This window comes from Vipera ursinii (genome assembly GCF_947247035.1).
Source record: "Vipera ursinii genome assembly, chromosome: 3".
Classification (NCBI taxonomy): domain Eukaryota; kingdom Metazoa; phylum Chordata; class Lepidosauria; order Squamata; family Viperidae; genus Vipera; species Vipera ursinii.
The window spans coordinates 68,702,752-68,722,546 of record NC_139516.1 but is presented as its reverse complement, the minus strand read 5'-3'; the positions used below and the strand labels follow the sequence as shown (position 1 = coordinate 68,722,546).

Below are 19,795 nucleotides of genomic sequence, written 5' to 3'. Positions count from 1 at the left end.
CTCTTCACTTCCTCCCATCATGGGAAAGGGAATATGAATTCCCTGCAAAGATACTAAAAATTCCAAGTAGCTGAAAGGTCAAAAGCTCTGGTTTAGAAATGAATATGGGCATCTAATTGCCCATCAAATTGGTTAGGAATTTAGGGTTTAGACCTGAAATCAGCTTATATTCAAATGTTCCTTTAGGGGATAAAATTCGGCTGGTGGAGAAAAGTCTCTTTTCTGAAAAGATAATTGTTATCAGGATTGCCTTGTCAAACTATTTTTTCCCCCCTTTGCAGTAGAGATTAAGGATCCATGCGGGAATGCAAAAGAAAAGTCCTTTTCTGGCAAAAAGATCTAGTTTTTGTATGCTACGCCACAATGCTGTAACACAAATCTAGTGCAATATTATGCATCCAGGATTCTCTCTCAAGTTATAATAGAAACTTAAAGGAAATAAAACTGCAGTATGGACAGAAGTGTCTCTAAGTCAATGGGAAATAGCTACCCAAGCAAAAAGCTTTACAGTCTTTATATACCTGTAAAACATAGCTGAAATACGAAATAAATAACAAGGATCACAAGATACACCCCACACACACGCACACACATCCTGTAGCCAAAAATCAGGAGATGCCCCTTTTCAGACAAGTTGTCCTTGACTTACGACCACAATTGAGCCCAAAATTTCTGTTGTTAAGTGAGACATTTCTTAATTTGGCCCCATTTTATAAACTTTCTTGCCACAGTTGTTAAATGAATCACTGCAGTTGTTAAATTAGTAACACTTCTGTTAAGTAAATCTAGTTTTTCCATTGACTTTGACTGTTAGTAGGTCACAAAAGGGGATCACATGACCCCAGGAAACTGCAATGGTCATAAATATGAACCAATTGCCAAGCATCCAATTTTTCATCACTGTGACCATGGGGACGCTGCAACAATCATTAAGTGTGAAAAATGATTATAAGTCACTTTTTCAGTGCAGTTGTAACTTCGAACAGTCACTAAATGAACTGTTGTAAGTTGAGGATTGCCCGTACCACATTTTATCCAAGGGATAATAATCTCTTGTGGTGCATCTAATGAAATAAGCTATAGACCAGGGGTCTTCAAACTTGGCCCTTTTATGACTTGTGGACTGAGGTGGCTGAGGAATTCTGGGAGTTGAAGTCCACAAGTCATAAAAGGGCCAAGTTTGAAGACCCCTGCTATAGACCACAACAGCTTAGGACTTTTGATAAAATGTAACTCTCAATCATTGATAGCAACCACTAATTCCTAGTCAGCCTGTTTCTCAACTTGGAATGCATGTGTCATACACAATTTTACTTGGTTGTGCATCCTCAGCCTCTCTTCCTTCCCTCTCCCCTTTTGCCCCATAAGTCTATGGCATATTATATCAAATCGGAGCCCAGGCAGAGAATGACAGTACAATAACCAAAGACTTGAGAAGTAAAGACTACCCTATACACGCTTTTACTTTAAGTTCCCTGTTTTGTTCTCTGTAAAGTTCTGCGTTTTGTTGTATTCGCTGTATTTTGTTGTTTATAATTTAGGTAGGTTTACACTGCATTTTTCCCTATGTAAGCCACCAAATTGTTTAATTACAGTGGCATAGAAATATGTCGGGTAAGTGAATAAATTCCCTGCAGTGGGAGAAACATTTTCCTAAGGCCATTTTTACATGGCATCGTTTTCACTCCCCAAACCCTCCTAAGCATTTCGAAGCCACCAATTTCAGGATGGCATGGGATACTTTGAGCCAAACAATGTTCCCTCCAACAGCTAAAAGGATAATGCAAAAACAACAACAACAACAACAACAACCCATCATCTATCAATTCCCTATCCCCTGAGCTATGGCGGTCCCTAAGTAACAAACATTCCGTAACAGAAGGGATAAAAATTAAATTGCTAGCCTCCATTTTCAGTGCATTCAGTATGTATTTGTCTTGACTGCTTGGCAAGAAATCTGAGTGGCAGTTGCACAGAACAAGCTGCTTGCTCACTAAATGTCATTCTTCCTGCATATAAATTTCAAGTGAAATCTGTGGCAGTGCTAGGAATTCAAACCATGTTTTTTTTCATACCGTGAAATTGAGCACAAATTAATCAGAAGACTAAGATGTGGCCTCATATAAAATTGCCCAGACAAGCTACAGAATTCACATGATGGCAGGAGTGGTGAGACCTTTTGTATGAGAGCCACCTCGAAACCCCATGAATCTCCAGCACTGCTAGCATTATCAAAAGGAGACGCCCCAGAGAGGTATCACAGGAATTCAGTGGTACAATATCAATGGTAATTGTCATAAATGCCGTGTGTGGAAGGATTCATCCAGTTTCAATTCTACCTAACAAACCAGGTGTTTTCCAACTTATGTTGGCTTTGCAAGGTAATCCAGACAAGAACAGCCAACAGCCTTGGTGGAGCAGTGGGCTAATGCCTCCTTAAGGAACACCAGCTGCCTGCAGTTAGTGCAGGCTCGAGTCCCACCAGGCTCAAGGTTGACTCAGCCTTCCATCCTTCCGAGGTAGGTAAAATGAGGACCCAGATTGTTGGGGGCAATAAGCTGACTTATTGGGGGGGGGGCGAAAGCCCTAATAAGCAGGCATATACATAGAATGAAGGCTATTGCTAAGCACATTGGTTTGTGCTTTAGATTGTAAGCCGCCCTGAGTCTTCAGAGAAGGGCAGGATATAAATGGGATTTTTAAAAAAAAGAAGCATGCCCAGATGAACTAACTTTATTGTAAAATCACATTAGCAGAATTCTGTACATCTGAAAACACATTTCTGCCCTATAGCTGTTACAGTGCAAGAAACAAGGGAGGATACTTTTTGAAACGATGGTAATGCCCACATTACTGCTGTGGCCTAAGCTGCTGCTTATCCAATGGTTCCCCTGGCTTCAGCTCTTTCCCGACTCCCAAGGTCATTCCCACACAAACCCTTACATCTCACCACCCCACTGGATGTGATTGATTATTCCCACTTAACATTCTTGTATTATCATGAGTAAGACTCCCTACCACCCAGCTACTAAATTCAGCACATCATGACAATGTAAACAAGCCTTAGCCATACATACAAGCCCGACAATTGAACCTGGAGGCTCAGGTCCTTATAAAAGATACTGGGTATGTGTTCTGTATATCGAGGCTTAAAAGATGCAGAAGTAGGAACAGCAGCTGTGAATAAATGATAATATCTTGCCCAGACGTGGAGGTCTGCTGATACCCATATTTTACTCCATAGTTCAAGATTGCATATCGTTGCCTTAGCAACTGACACATGAAAGGGCCATAAAAAACTGTCTTCGAAAGCCTGTACTTGCATGTATTTACAACAATGTGCAGAAGGGAAAAAGAATCCTCTTTCAGTCATCTGCTACTATTATAGTACCTAAAACAATTTTGGTGAAAGGATATACATGTACAGTGCTGAAGACCTCTCTCCAATATAGTTTGCAGATAGATCACATTTTCACAAGAAGCCATTAAGGGCAAGTTCAACCCTCCCTTTGAAGTCCTCTGGTTCAAGGATCTTATTTTGGCATGGAATTGCAGGAGACTTGCTCCCTTTTGCATGCAAAGCCCAGATGCAGACTTTCCCCCCCTCCCCCCACATGCAGACAAAAGCTTCTTCTCTCTAACCTGAAATTTGCTTAAACATTCCAGATTCCCCCTCACCAGGAATCACAAAGTTCCATGCCTTCCACAAGAGCCAACTGTAGTTAAACATGCTACTAAACTTAGTTATCCAAAAGAAGTTTAGGGTGGCACACAGAAACAACCAGCCAATCTAGCGTCCAGAAATTCTGAACTGCTCTTAGCTATCAAGATCAGAGACTACTGATGTAGTTTGAAAGATATGCATGCTGTATTTTCTGAAGATATCATACGCCAGCCATCCCACTAGTACCTAGCTCACGCCAGAAGTTGTAGCACTATAATTCCCAGGAATCCTGGCCAGTCCAGTCCATTTGGGAGACATGTTTATTTAACATAAAGTACAACTCTGTATTTTATTGTCAGTTTACTTAACGTTTCGATTTCAGTCTGGTGCTCATGGTACTAAATACACCACAGCCACCTCTTTTGGCACTTACCAGGCTCATGCTTTCATCAAGAAAAATAAAAATGAACAAATGAGCAGCTAGTATAATACAAAATAAAGCGGAGCCCTAAGCATTGTCTTTATTTCAAAAATATTAAAGAATCTGCACCTATTCTAGAGGCATTCTTGCAAAATAAAAATGAAGGCTTTCTTTGGCAGTACACTTGCATGGCCAGGAGAAAAATGCTACAGATCAGCTGAGGTGATAAAGAACATTATTTAAGATCAGCGAGAAAGAGGAGGCAACTGGACCAATATCACTACTTTGCCCTCTGGTCAATGGGCAATCTGAAAGAGACTATTTTGTAGTTCATCAATTCAACACTCCCAATCTTTCTGCTGCCCCACCAAAGATGGGATGAAACGCTGATCTAGTTTATTTTTCCATAAATTAGTGGGCTAATTTATTTGGAGATCAAGATATGGTCATCACTGCTAAATACAAACATTACCTTGAGGAATGGACAGTATGACTGATGGTAACTACGTAGCCCGCTCCTCCAACATCTAAATATGGCCCAGTGAAAGTAATTAATCCTGGATTGGCCACTGCATGGAGGTACCTATCAGAAAACAAAATGATCACTTTTGATGTAACCGAATAATTTCACATGACAAAATGAACCTTGTAATATGCGAGCTCGAATTCTGAAATATGGGAAAATGCATAAAACCATAGAAACGCAGGCAGTTTAAAATTAGTTGAAGTCATCTATCAAATCTGTATTCCATATTCCATGTTTTTTAAAGGCCAAGTATTTTTAGGATTAAAATGTGTCAATACAGTAATATTATGATGATGAATCTATAATTATTGAAAGATGACAGACACAAATTAGCGAGGCTCATTTCAAGAGAACTGAATGTCCTAATGAGCAATTGCACTGAAAATATGAACTTCATTTTTCCTATTTCAAGAATCATCTCCTTGAAGTATCAAAGATGTCAATTTCTTGCTGGTGTTGGGGCAACCCTTCTACTTCTACCTTCTCAATTTTTCTAATTTAAACAGAGTGTTTGTAGCTAGCTTCTTATAATTAAGTATATAGAAATATCTGAACTCTAAAGGAAAAAGTGGTAAAGAAATGATTATTTCAATTCTCCAATACTTTGCTACTCCAGAGGATAAAAACAAGGCAGAGATGGATTGACAGGATTGGCAGAAAGGACTGACAGCATGAGAAGCTAGGGACAGGCATTCTGCATTTGGTTAAATTCACTGGCTTCTCCTCTGATTAGCAAAATGGCTTAGTTCTCACAGAGCATGTGGAATGGGATACATTTAGGAGTTTCCTCATGGTTATTATCTCATTTACAATGTATACAAAACATTTTCTTAAGCCAAGCTTGTGCATAATTAATAGACAACTTAAAATGGGATTACAGCATAGGAAACCTACACTACAGGAGAGCAGCTCCTCAAAATAGTGTGAGAAACAACAATGCCATGAGGATCTGAAATTCATAGAGAACCCCGGAAGATAAGTTCTGATGCATTTTGTAAATAGCAGATTTTAGTATCCGAATTTATTTGCTGATCCACCAAAGGGCAAAGAAAGAGAATTTGCCTGTTAAAAAGCAAGCAGCTAACCAAAATTTAATACATTAACACAAACTATACTATTACACATGAAGATATTTCATCCGCCAGGGATTTATTTTTCCTATAAATCCATCATGGAATATTCACTCTCATTCAATATTATTAGCCTGAATGGTTTCCTTAAAACCTTTCATAATGGAATCCTAAAACTCACCATTGTCTCCTAGTGGAATCAAATGCTTTGTCCATGAGGGAACCAGGATAAATTCTGAGCACCCCATTGGGCGTTGCTATGTAACGGCGGACAATGTAACTGTTCAAGCTACTCATTTCCATTTGTGTCATCCATTCATCTGTGACGTGACTGGTAGCCATTACTTCATTTCTGACAGAGAACTGCAAAACAAAGACAGACCTAGCAGGGTTTCTTTAAAACTTGACTGAAAAGATAATAAGCTGCTTGCAGAGTTTCTTACTGATTCATCGGAGATAATCTAAACCCAATTACTACTTTAAAATCTTCTCTCCACAGACGGATCTAATAATTATTTTTTTTTAGTAAATCCTAACACTAATGAAATACTTTGGCAGTATTCATAATATTTTATGTTTTACTTTGGATCTAAATTCTTGTTGTAATTTTAATTTTCTACACTTTCAGAAATGAAGAGCATTTGATTTTTTCCCATGTTTGTAACATTGACCAGATTTTCAAATTGTTCACACTGCTATCTAACAAAACTTTTTTTTTTGCTATCAAAAACTGCTGCCTGTTTTTCTTAGGTAAGTAATTTGGAACCATGATCTTAAATCAGTACTTTGGAAATCCATTTTGGGATTCAGTTGGCTTAGAAACTGTCTTAGTGAATATTGTTCATTCTACTTCAAAGAAAAGAAATAGTCCAAATTTAAATATACTACATTTTTCATGTTGCCAAGAACGAAATTTACCTGATAAAAAAAATAATTTTAAAAAAACCAGAACAAAGAATTAAAAATGGTATAACCCAAAGAACCATAAAAATCAGCTATCCGATCAAACAAAACCCCAAACCTAGCCAAATATTCATCAGAGGTTTTCAAAACCCAGTTGCTCCTTTCAAATCTCACATCAAAGAGTTTCAACAATTAGCACAACATCCCCAAGGACAGAAGCATCGTAAAAGTATGAAAGGTAAAATGGGCACAAAAATCATACTTTCAGCCCAGGGTTGGCAATGAGGCGGGTGTTGTCACTCAGATATGCTGTATAATGTTCCACCATCCTCTTGGTCTCGGGCTGACTTAGATGTTCATATGGAGACGAAAAACCACCTGCAGACAACATCACTGTAGGGCTTTCTGGAAAGGCAGCACAGATAAATGGTTTAAGTCAGAAAATATTCCCTAGAACCCACCTGTAGAAAATCCATTACCTAGTTCAACAGGTCGGCAACTCACAGCTCTGGAGCCGCATGCGGCTCTTTCAGCCTTCTCATGCGGCTCCCAGTCAACCTCTGCCATTTGCAGAGGGGGCGGCACTTGTGCTTCCCCCCTCTCTCTCTGTGTGTGTATGTGTGTGTGTGTGTGTGTGTGTGTAAAAAAGAGTGTGGTCTCACACTGTTCTCCGAGAAGGTGACAAGCTTATTGGGTGGGGCTCCTGCCTTTGTTGCGTCTCCACAGGAAGCAGCAACTCTCAAGGGCAGGAGAGCCAGCCCAATAAGAATGTGTGTCAGCTTGTCGGACAACAGTGTGAAACCAGCTTGCCAGGTGAGCAGAAGATCAGAGAGAGGGAGACGGAGGGAGGGAGGGAGAGAGAACTCATGCACAGTAGCCTCTATTTCTTTTTAATTACACTCTTCAATCAAGCTGCCCCCCTCGCACGTGCACAAGTTTTGCAGCTCCCAGTGGTTTTTTCCCCTCTGGGAAACGGGTCCAAGTGGCTCTTTGAGTGTTTAAGGTTGCCGACCCCTGACCTAGTTGGACCCCTGTTCCAACTGAATTGTACTGTCTGAGCATGTGTAATTAAAAAAACCAAAAAACATCTCAAATGAAGTACTATTGTGCTTCTCACCACCAGGGTGTACTGTTGTAATGAAACTGTACTACTTAACATTCTCTTAATTCCCTACCATTTCTATACAACAAGAAGATTGAAACAGAAGAAACACCTATCATACTTCAGGATATTATAGGACAATGGAGTAGTTGGGGTGGATGAGTGGAAATGGTAGACAGCTACCTAGGCTTTAATAATGTGAAGTCCCTTCAATTCAATCTCAACTCCTGTTGACTTAGTGAGCATGTCCATTCAATTTTCCTGGTGAAAGGGTGAAACTAGTTTGCCTTTGACTTCTTCTGGAATATTAGCTTTGATTTCCTTGGCTAGTCTCAAGTCTTGGAATTCCCATGGGGTATTCCACTCAAATAATGATTCACCATGCTTAGCACACAATAGGAATAGCATTAGCACTTTGACTTATATACCGCTTCACAGTGCTTTACAGCCCTCTCTAAGCGGTTTACAGAATCAGCGTATTGACCTCAACAATCTGGGTCCTCATTTTACTGAGCTCAGAAGAATGGAAGGCTGAGTCAACCGAGCCAGTGAGACTCGAACTGCCAAACTGCTGGCAGCTGGGAGTCAGCAGAAGTAGCCTGCATTCTAACCACTGGACTACACAATGAAAGTGTGTTCAAAGGAACATTCAACCAGATGCTACCATTTGCTGAGGTGATATTAAAATACATACACGAAGATCAGGTTATTTTAAATCCCTTCTACAATCAATCCACCTAATAGTAAATAATTACAAAGTATCTAGTCATGGAAAAACAGTTGTCAAAAGCAAACTGGATGGTGAGGAATAAAATAAGCCTGAATCTAAGATGTAGAATGTTATTTGTGGTGTACTGAAAATGCTCTCAAGTTCTCACCGGTCTCCGATTGACCACCAATGCAGAGAAAAGTCAGTGCTGATCAACTAGGAGCAACAGAAACAGTAATCTGGAGGCACTAGGATTTTTCAATGTATGCATTGACTTTCCCCAATCTAGTAATATCCAGATTCTGCTCTCATAATTCCCAGTCAACATCTGGAAGTTACTAAATAGGAAAGTATTGGTGTACACACTATTTAATATAACATGTTGAATGGAAAAAATAAGCTGGAAATCTTTTTCCTCACCTTTATATTGTTTATTAATTTTCCTCAGCCTTTAAGTGGATAGCAATAATAATTACTATACAATAACCCATTTTTGTAAAATAGTTTCCAAATAAGCATTTTAACTATGCACATTTAAAGGGGTAACAGGAAAGAGATTGATAATAACTACTGAGGAATTAAAATGTAGGAAAAAATGTGAAACTGTATGAAGAAAAGTCTTTTTGTTTCAAAAACAACTTATTATTTCTCTAACTTTAAATTTCCTACTTCAGCATGACCTGGAGCAAACTTCCAAAGCGAATGTGCCTGGTTTTACTGTATAAATTTATTCTGATTTCTTTTTTTTTTAAAAAAAAAAGACAATGCTTCACTGAATTCAAAAGTTTTAAACAGTTTTAATATCTCTGAACTTGCCAATTAAAAATATTTCAAAGTCCATTCTCTCCAGAGTTCTAGCTTCCTTTTACAAAGATTGACAGTATTAAATATTTATAGCTAGGAATAAAATCTACATAATTCCAAAATTACTAGGATACACCATGACTGGCATGGACTTCAATGTTTTCATGTTATTGCTAATGATTTATTTGACAGCCAGGAGAATCAAGCTCAGCTTTGAAATAGTGTAACAACACGACTCATACTTAACACATTCTGTTTTCTGGAAGGTAAGTTATGCAGCTGTCTTATTTCCAAGGTATATTTATTTCAAACTTTTTAGAAGCAAAAAAAAAAATAGACATTTCATTTCACTTGTACATTTAACTAATTTGTAGCCAGGTCCATTTTGGCGAACAGTTGCTAGAATTCACTAAAATAGGGTGACTGAAAGGAAAGCAAACTTTATATTGTATTAGACCCTTTGACCTTCTGGCTTACTGTTTTTGATACTGGCTGCCAGCAGTTCCCTAATGTTTCAAGCTGGTTTTTCTAATCCTTTCTGAAGATGCCAACGACTGAACCTAAGGTCTTCCACATACAAAAGAATGATATGATTCTCCCTGTCAATTATCCATTAAGAACATTTAATTATATGCCAGACTAAGGCAAGCCTACTGAAAACAAAGGCATGAAGTCTATTAGTCAAATAGTGGGATTAGAAGAAAAAGATGTACCAAGGTAAAATGTGCATGATTAAAGTCTTATCTTTTTATTTTCATTTCTTGCTGATGGGGAAAAAAATCACTTTTCTATTGGCTTTCATCTTGACATCTCCCAGAACTTAATTCTCTGGCTCCTAAGCTCTGTAATCTTTGAGCCAGCTAGGCAGCTCAGCAATGCAATTTCTGCATTTGTCTGAATAAAATTATGGAACCTCTCTCAGCCAAATTGAATTACGCTTTTGACAATTTCTCTTTATATGCTCTCCATAAATTTTCTGCTGGGCTCCCACAATTGGTAACAATTCTGTCCTAATGCACAAACTAACAGTTCCAATGTGTGGTCCCAAAAAGTTGTTGAATTGTAACCCCCACTAATCCAAACCAGTGAATATCAGAAATGATGGGTGCTGCTGGCGACCAATATCTGCGACAGATATTCAAGGTGGTTACTGGCTTTGTATTAGCTGGATATTTCTCCAAAACTATGCAACACATGTCCTATCCCCTGTATTAACGAAGATACTTGGATGGATACTTTCTTTAGTATGTTTTAATAGTTAACCCTCAGAGGTCTACAGCATTAGTGTCTAACACTGGGAAAAAGTCTCATTTGGGATCAGTTTAGGATCTAAACTTTGATTAAAAGGCAAGAAGATGCATACTATATTGTACAAGTACCAAAGAGACATAAGGAACAATCGGTCCTTACCTTTTAGAAGAGAGACCAAAATGACAGTTTTGGGGATAAGGTTAATGGTAGTATTGAATGTGGATAACATGACCTCAGTTCAAGAAAACCTAAAATTATGATATATTTCATTTCTTTAAGCCTCTTTGTGAACATTGTAATGTAGTTCATGCTTTTAAAAACTATCTGGAAGATAACCTAAAAGACAGTTTGATCCTAAAATAATTTGTTATCCTGAAATGATTGAAATCCTACCTGAAAGAATTTCAAAAATGAATAAACAGGGATTCTGATAACTTATCAGAGCTAGTTGAACTTTCATAAGAAAGGGTGGGACAGATATTAGGAAAAGAAATACTTTACCTAAGGTTGCCAGTTGTTTGAAATGCAGACAAGCATTGGGCTGGCCTAAGAGATCCAAACGATGATAAAGAAGTTTGCTACTGGGTACAGTGTTGAGATTTTTAAGTTGTCTAACAGGTATTTCTGGTTGTATTACAACTATACACAAAATGAAAGATGTGTCTTGAACCTAAAATATAAGCAAGCATGATTTAATAAGAAATGCATTCTATTTCAAATTCAGAAGCAAAATTGAACTGTTTATAAATGTTTTAATGTACAGTAAGTGAACATTTCTGGTCTATGTTTTCAAAGACCTGCACTTTCTTTAAACACTTCTTTCTCTTGGGCTCTTTGAGATTTGTGATTTTCTAATTTATTTATTTATTATAACAGTGTAAGTTATGTAATATTCTGGATCAATTTTCCAATTAATTCATCCTATTAAATTTATAAAGGATTTTCATACATGTTGACTATCAAATCATGGCCAACATAGACTTGACATTCTTTTATCTGAGAATCAATTTAAATGTTCAAAATTAACATGATCAATCCTTGCAGCAACCATTCTTCACAGGAATGCATCCTATTAATTTCTGAAGATTGAGTGACACAGCAGGCATAAACAGGCATTTACTATAAGCAGTTTATTTTATTTTTAATTTATGTGGCATAATTCCCAAGTATTTATCAAGATACAACTCTCAGCCACAGCAAACACTAGATGTAAACCTTGATTCTCACTGGCCTGGAGGCATGTAATAAGACTCCTATTGCTTGGAAATCTAAGAAGAATGCCTGTTTTGCTGCAATTAAAAAAAATGCCTTCAGCTTCAATATATTATCATATCTTCAAGTGTCACTTACCATTTTCCAGGCATAACTCACATTGTAGGCATCTTTCCCAATTTCACGCAATTTGTTGACATGCCAAGACAGTGACGAATTCACCGGGACTGTAATAAGTTGACTGCCGAGAGGGAGGCTAAGTTGGCAACAAATAATATCCATCAACTACTTAAAATGGCAAACCAACTCAGTACTGTTTTTTTTTTTTACTTTAAAGTCAGATCACTCAGGGAAGGGCTGCATGGAATTTATGTTTAATTAAAATAGAAATATACTGCTTTGCTACATTCTATTTACTTTTCATACTCAAAGCCAAAATGCTGGTTCTGATCACATGAATTGGTTGCAGATGAAAAATTTCAGTGCTTATATAGAGGGAATGAAACCACCAAAGGCATTAGAGAAGAAATGGTAAAGTTGGTTCCCTAGTTATACATATAGGCAAATGATAATACTGCCCCATAGCTGATAGATAACTAACTCCTTCAAGAAAAAGGAAGAGTCAAGAATCAAGCAGAGCCTCACTTCTTCATGTATTTCCAGCAGCCAAGCTCCGTTCATATTAAAGGAGCTGGGGGAGTCTGGAAAATAGGTCCACAAAAGTTAGAGCCAACAGTTGGGGCTGGCAGATGACATTGTCCATTTTGCAAGAGTCTACCATCTCTCTGCTGGATGCAGGGGGGCAATGGAATCTTCCTCTTCTTTTCCACCAATCACAATGCTCGCTTGCATGTGTTACTTAACATGCAAGGCAGGAGCCTAGTGTCCTCACTACACTCAAAAGAAAATTGAAAGTTTATTGTTCTTGCCTTCTCCAGGCTTCCAAGTGCCAGAAAAGACACTTGCAGCTACAAACTGCAATGCACAACTGAGACAGATGGCGTCGTGATGTCTTTTTCAACAGAGATGGAGGGAAGAGCAGGAGCCTTATTAAGAAATATTAGAAGACTGACTTCCGGTGGCTCCGCGGCGACGGAGGGAGCCTTCCCGGGCTGCCCGCGGCTCAGCTGGTGTTTTTTCGCCCGAAACAGCGCCGATCAGCTGTTCGGGCGAATCTGAAGCCCCCTCCTCGGGAGAAGAGGAGGGGGTGAGCCCCCAGGTGGGGGTTGAGTTCTCCGGGGCCGCCTGAGCTTGGAGCTTGGGCGGCTGAAGGATTGAACTCCCCCGTAGCCTGGGCTGCTCCCAGCTGGCTAGCGTCTCTGCTCCGGACTTCATGGAGCAGAGCCAGGCGTCTGCGACCATCCCTGCTTGAAGGAGAGACTATGAAAGGGAAAGAGCAGGCAGAGCAGTACAAGAGGGAAAGATGAAGAGATGAAGAAGATTTTATTTTACTCTCAAGCTTGATGGACTTTGCTTAAAACTTAAAGTGAAAGTGCGTCACAATTGTAAGTAAAAGATGGCGGCTAAACCTCCCCCTAGAACTTTTCGGAGTGCTGGAAATTCTCCGGTGCAACAACAATCATTGCTGCAGGCGTTGCATTCTCCTGATGTATTGACATCGAAGGATCTTGAAAAACATACCCAGTTAATTTTGGAGTCAATGGGTGTTAAATTTCTACAGATGGAGGAGAAATTGGAGAAATTGGAGCAGAGAATGGAAGAAAGGATGGAACAGAAACTTAGAGAAATGAAGGTAGACATTTTGTCCTCAGTGCAAAAAGTTGCTAAATGTGTGGAGGTGCTGGATGATCAAGTGCAAGATTTGATTCAAAAGAATGCTTTATTAGAAGCAAAAGTATTGGAAATTGAAGATTTAAAAGACAAAATCGACAGTGAACAGAGCTTGGCCCAATTTTACCAGATGCAGTTTGCTGTGAGAATTAGAGGCCTAAAAGAGAATATTAAGGAAGATTTAAAGCAGCTGGTTTCTGAGGCTTTTGAGGGAGTATTGAACCATCCAGCATCTGAATTAAAACAAGGTATGGACAAAGTGTTTCGTGTGAATTCGTGGATTGCTAAACAGAGAAAGTTGCCTAGAGATGTGGTGGTTTATTTTGTAAAAAGGGAAATTAGAGATGAAGTTATACAAGCTGCCTACGATACCAAAGTTGTGATTGCTGGTCAACAAGTTTTGGTTCTAAAAGAAATTCCTCCAAAGATTTTAAAGAGAAGGAAGGATTTTATATTTCTTGTGCAAGAGCTCAAGCAAAGAGATATAAGGTTCAGATGGGAGATCCCAGCTGGGTTGAGCTTCATGTATGATGGCAAAAGGTACTGTTTGAGTAATGTGAAGCAAGCGCATGATTTTTATAATAATGTCTTGAAAGTAACCCCATCAACACTTCTGGAAGCTGCAGAGGGATCTGGAGAAGGAGAACATCAAGAGGATGAAGATGCACAGATAGACGAGAAGGGTACAGGAGGAGTTCAAGCTGCAACTCTTTTGGATGATCTTAGAGAACAGAGGGTGACGCGTGCTGCCTTAAAACGCTCAAAAAAGGAAAAAAAATAAGACCAGTAGAAATCTATGGAACTTCCACAAAATATTTATAGTTAAGTGGTAGTTGTGTTTTTTAAAAAAAAAAAAAAGTTTTGGGATGCTATGTATGGTAATAGATTTTTTTTTTTTTAATTTGGAATTAATGGACAACTTACTACAGAGGAAGAGGAAGAAAGTTTTGTGGGTTAATGTGGGTTAATTTGTGTAAGAACTATTTATTAATGTGCAAATGAGAATATGTTAAGGTAATAGTGAATTGTGGAAGAACATAGATGGGAATGATGCTAGTTTTCTTTTATTTTAGTTTTTTATATATATTTAGTATTATTAAGGATTGGTTTACTATATACAAGCTAGAGAGTGATGGATTTTAGAGTTTATAATTGTTAGTATATGATTGTTTATGATTGCCTTTTAGATATATACCTTGTATTTTGCTCTGGGAAGTCGGGGGGGGGAGGGGGGAGGAGGGGAAGTGGAGGGGGGGAGGTAGGGGAGGGAGGAGGGGGAGGGGGAGGGGGGGAGATAGGGGGGAGGTAGGGAGGGGAGGAGGGAGGGGGAAGGGGGGTTTTTTTAAAGGAAAATTGTATTTTATAAAACTTTTCAATAAAAGAAATATTAGAAGACCAAAATTTGCAAGACTCCATAATATAGTCCAGGACTACGCAGTTGAAATATCTTGACACCCTTGCCCTTTGCTTTTATAACCAATCTTTTCCATGTTATTTCAGGGCAGGTAGCTCTATCCTGTGTGTGTGTGTGAAGCAGAAGATAAAGCCAATCATGCAAGAAGCTATACAGCAGCAACAATGATGAATTGCTTATCACATAAGGCATTAAGGATCTCAATCTGTCTAGCACAGGGGTGTCAAACTCAATTTCATTGAGGGCCGCATCAGCATTGCGGTTGCCCTCAGGGGGCCGGGTGGGTATGGCCAGGGTAAGCGTGGCCTACTGGGTGGGCGTGGCTAGAGTGCGTATGGCCTACTGGGTGGGCATGGCCAGCACATCGTTTGCATCAAGGGTGCCTATGGGGGCCTGGGCAGGAGTGGGACAGATCTGAGGGTCTCTGGCAGAAGGAGGGTCTCTGGGCCAGGGCCAAGGCAATGGGGGCCATTCCCTCACTGTTTCCAGGATGGCTTCGCGGGCCACATGAAACCACTTCGCGGGCCGCATCCGGCCCCCGGGCCCTGTGTTTGACATGTCTGGTCTAGCATTTAGAGGAAATGACTAGCCCAAGCTGGTTTTTGGGCCTCGCAGTCTCCTGGTTTCTAATCTGATGTCTTCACCACCACACCAAACTAGCTCTCAAGCATACACTAAGTTTCTATAAGGATCAATTCAAAATCTTACCTGAGGATATTCTGTCGAACCAGTTCGAATTTTGGAATATTCTCATAATGTATTATGTCTGTGTGAAGCGGTGGTTCAGAAAGCAAGTAGGGTCTGGTAAGAGAGGGGTGCATCAGCGTATAGCCTAAAAATAAAAAAAAATAAAAAAAACAAAAAGAGAGAGTTTTCCATATATTACATTGATGTGATATTGGAATGATTGGAAAATATCAAATTAAATAGTTACTCAGACAATGAAATTGTATTATCTTCCTATACAATAAGAATTGAATTATTACATTACCTTTATCATCAATCAGAAATGTGTATGAAGCCAAAGAATCTTGGTAATAGGTAACATCTTCCAAAATATAGGCTAGATTAACATCCACTCCAACAATTCCTAACAACAGGTTTCCAAAGTAACATGGTTTGCTGACAGTCATTATCAGACCTGTTTGAAACATGCAGATGACAATGATTAGCAATAGAAAATCTGGAGAGCCTGAGAACAACCAGCTCATGATTCAACAGGACTTTTCAAATAACTGCATATAAGCTTTTAGCTTTAATGGCTGAAGAAATGCACCATGCTTTTTAATTAACATGACCCACAATCCATCAAGACAGCAATATTGCAGGGACCTGCAATGAGGGGTGCTCAACTTTCAGGACTGAATATGTATTTATCATACAAAACAGGGCTTTTCAACCTTTTCACCCATTGTACCACTTTTAGGATATGGCAACATCCTAGTACCACCAGTCGCCTAGCAAGGTATCAAAAACTTGACCCCGCCCAAAAAAGGGAAAAAGTGATGAAATACAGGTAGTCCTTGACTTACAAAAGTTTGCTTAGTGACTGTTCGAAGTTACAATGGCACTGAAAAAAGTGCCCCCCAAGCCACAGCCGAGCAAGATGCTTGCCTGCCTGCCCGGCAGCGGTCTTCCTCCTGTCTAAGGTTTTCATTGTTGTGAGCATTTCTGTTGAGGATTGGAAGTGGGGGTGGGGTGGGGGTTTGGTTTTTAATCCCCCCGTCTGCTGGGTGGTTAAAGCAGGTTTTGGTCATTTCACATGACCCTGGGACACTGTGACCGTCACAAATAGGAATCAGTTGCCAAGCAACTGAATGTAAAGAACAAGACCGTGGAGATGCTGCAACATTCCAGCTGATTGGCGCTTCTTCTGGGCTCAGCAGAAGCGCCAGGATCAGTGCTGAGCTCCAGCTGGAGCCTGGCGCTGATCCTGGAGCTTCCGCTGAGCCCTGACAGCCCTGCAGCTCCAGCCATCTCTCGCTCAGGCTTGTGCTGCCACCGATTCAGCTCATTCCCCTCCCCTGCTACCACTTTTCTAGGATGGTTGCGTACCACTTGCCGGTGCCAATGTACCACAGGTGGTACCCGCACCACTGGTTGAAAAGCCCTGATATAGAACATTCACATCATATTTTAGTAAAAAGGAACACTGGTAAAATACAAAACATAGAATATAAAAATTGAAATCTTAACAGGATGATTACTAAAGTATAATTAAGTTGCAAATATATTTTTACTTCATTTGTCGCTGCCAGGAAATCAGCAAAATCTCCATCTATGTTTTGACACTCGGTCACTACGTGTTGGACTGAATATGTGAACTTGGCCATTAGAAGTAAACTTTTAAAATGTATGTGTAAGCTTGCAGCCTAAATACTATAACTTTTTTCTTAAATAATTTTTTTAGTTATCTTACTTATCAATTTAATTGCAATTTTCATGCCAATTGGGATCATGGGCCAGGACATTTGAGGCCATGTCATGGACCAAACTGATTCAGTCAATTCTGTCATCACATAATTACAAGATCCAACAGCATTAAAATGAAAGTTTATACCTCTAAAGGGATGAAAGGAATAAAACAATACTCTCAAACAATTAAAAGATGGACATAATTTTACAGTAAGTTGAGAAATCATGGTCAGTGATTCCAGTGGAAGTTGAAAACAGTCAAAAATTAGTATTATTTAGGTGGGGGGGAATAAGGATTTGCATTGCAAATGAATGTTCATGTTTTCTGGGCATTCTTATAACATAATATATATTTCCCTGTTCCTTTTCAAAGCAACATCGAAACTGATACTTCACTTCTGAAATGACAGCAACAATTCTGAATAATATATTGTATTATACATAAGGGTATTAGAAGAAAGGAAATTATAATAAATAATTATATGTAAATATCTACACCTCCCCTTCATCTCAGGTAGATCAAGATAGCACGCAGAGAAGTCCCAGACTAATCCAGGCATTCCCTGAACACATCTAAACCTGTTTAGGTTTAATGAAATCATTGCATCACATTTCCAGATTTTGGAAAACAAGCTGGTTCATTACATTCTTTTTGACAAAGTAAATCCCAATCTAGCAACTGATATGGAACTCTGAAAAAAGAAGCCTACAAAAATTTAGGAAGATCTTGATGGTGTGAGCTTTGGAAAGTCTTCCTACCTTCTCAACTAGTATTGCCACAATCCAGAAGAGTCTATAAAAGAGTTTCCAGAATATTCTTACTAATCTGTTCTGTTGCCACATTAGAAAAATATCTAGAAGCAAGCTGCTACTTCTGATGATACTTGGGTCTTTGTAGCAGAGAAATACTCAATAAATTATACTCAATAAATAGCATACAGGCTTGAATTTGCATACATCCAGAAGTGACTTAAAATTCTTGACTGTGTTTACATGCCCTCTTCCTTGCACGCATTGTGTATCTTCTAATGTTAATACACTGTGATAATTAAATGTCTATGGAGATTCTCAGTCATCCAAGTAATAGTTATACCAAAGGTGCTTTTTCACAAGGCACCTTTGTATGTTTTTTGTTTAAACAAGAAAGTCCAGTTGCCTTCTGAAAAAGCTCTTTTGGGATAACTGTGGAAGTTATTTTTTCTAACTGTACAATATGTATCTTCCACAATTATATACAGCAGTGATCCCGCCTCTGTGGTCCATGCTGTCCACAACCATCTGTATTTCCCAACTACAGACTGCTTGCTAGCTCAGCCTCTGTCTCCCTGTGTCCACAGCAAAGACATATGCCACCTCAGTCTCTCATTCCCAATGTTTACTGTCACTCAATTCCACTGTGTGACATTTTCATACAGTTCCTCCAAGTCAATGTCACACAACTTACACTGTCAAAAGATACCTCTCACTGGAGACCTCTCCCACTGATATGAATTTAAGGATTGCAATCTAAAATCATTATAGACCAGCCAGTTTGTGTGAGGAGCTATCATTAATACAGGTCATTTTTTCTATGTGGTACATAAAATAACTCAAATGGCATTTTTTTAAAAAAAAATATTTAAAATGTCTTCAATGTCAGTGTAAAATTACGGAATGCAACTGTTTATTTTCTTATCCAGTGAAAACCAGATAGTCTCGTATTCTTAAAAATGAAAGTATAGGGAAAGGATCTTTGCTTTTTTATTTACCAAAGCTTCAATGCCACTAAATTCCCATAGGCTTTAAGGGGCTAGCACAGGGGTAGGCAACCTTGGCTCTTTTATGACTCATGGACTTCAACTCCCAGAATTCCTGAGCCAGCATGACTCAGCTTGGAAACTCTCCCTTTCCCCTCAGCAAGGCTGGCTCAGGAATTCTGGGAGTTGAAGTCCATGAGTCATAGAAGAGCCAAGGTTGCCTACTCCTGGGCTAGCAGAATGCCACAAGCCTTAATACCATAAACAAAAAACCCCAGCAAGTAACACCCCACAACTCATGACAGTGCCATCTTGTGGGGAGAGACTAAATCACCACATCTTGAAGTATCTTCAGAAAGACTTAAGTCTTTACAGCTGTTCGTAAACCCAATAAAGCAGACTAGACATGGATATATCTGGAAGGAAGCTGTTCCAAAGGACAGACAAGATGGCTCCCCCTCTGAGTATTCCTTGAAAGAAAGGACCCTCAGCAAGCGCCCTCTTTCTGATCTCACTGGGTGGTCAGATTCAATCTGGAGAAGCCAATCTCATAAGTATCCAGGCCCCAAGCCACGAAGAGCTTTAATGATGACAATCAGCACTTTGAATGGCATCCAGGTTTAACAAGGAAATTCCTGCATTTTCTGAAGCCTTATTCAGGGATCCATGAGTGCAAAAAAGTTTGAGAAACACGGATGTACAGCTTTTGAAAGTTAAGCCTTGCAATTTAAAACTAACATATTCTGCCTTTCCAAAGTTTCAAGATGCTTTCAAACA

At 39.2% G+C, this 19,795-nt stretch overlaps 1 protein-coding gene across 1 annotated transcript in view; it reads right to left on the bottom strand.

Annotated features, from left to right (window-relative positions):
- Nucleotides 1–19,795, bottom strand: part of CACHD1 (cache domain containing 1) — a 146,310-nt gene that overhangs the window by 24,088 nt on the left and 102,427 nt on the right. The window contains exons 10-16 of the mRNA XM_083359916.1: nt 15,859–16,008; nt 15,576–15,699; nt 11,801–11,918; nt 10,952–11,120; nt 6,847–6,989; nt 5,863–6,044; nt 4,558–4,668 (exon numbers count right to left, since the gene is read on the bottom strand). Coding sequence (XP_083216042.1) covers nt 4,558–4,668; nt 5,863–6,044; nt 6,847–6,989; nt 10,952–11,120; nt 11,801–11,918; nt 15,576–15,699; nt 15,859–16,008 — 997 coding nt within the window. The remainder of the gene's footprint in view (nt 1–4,557; nt 4,669–5,862; nt 6,045–6,846; nt 6,990–10,951; nt 11,121–11,800; nt 11,919–15,575; nt 15,700–15,858; nt 16,009–19,795) is intronic.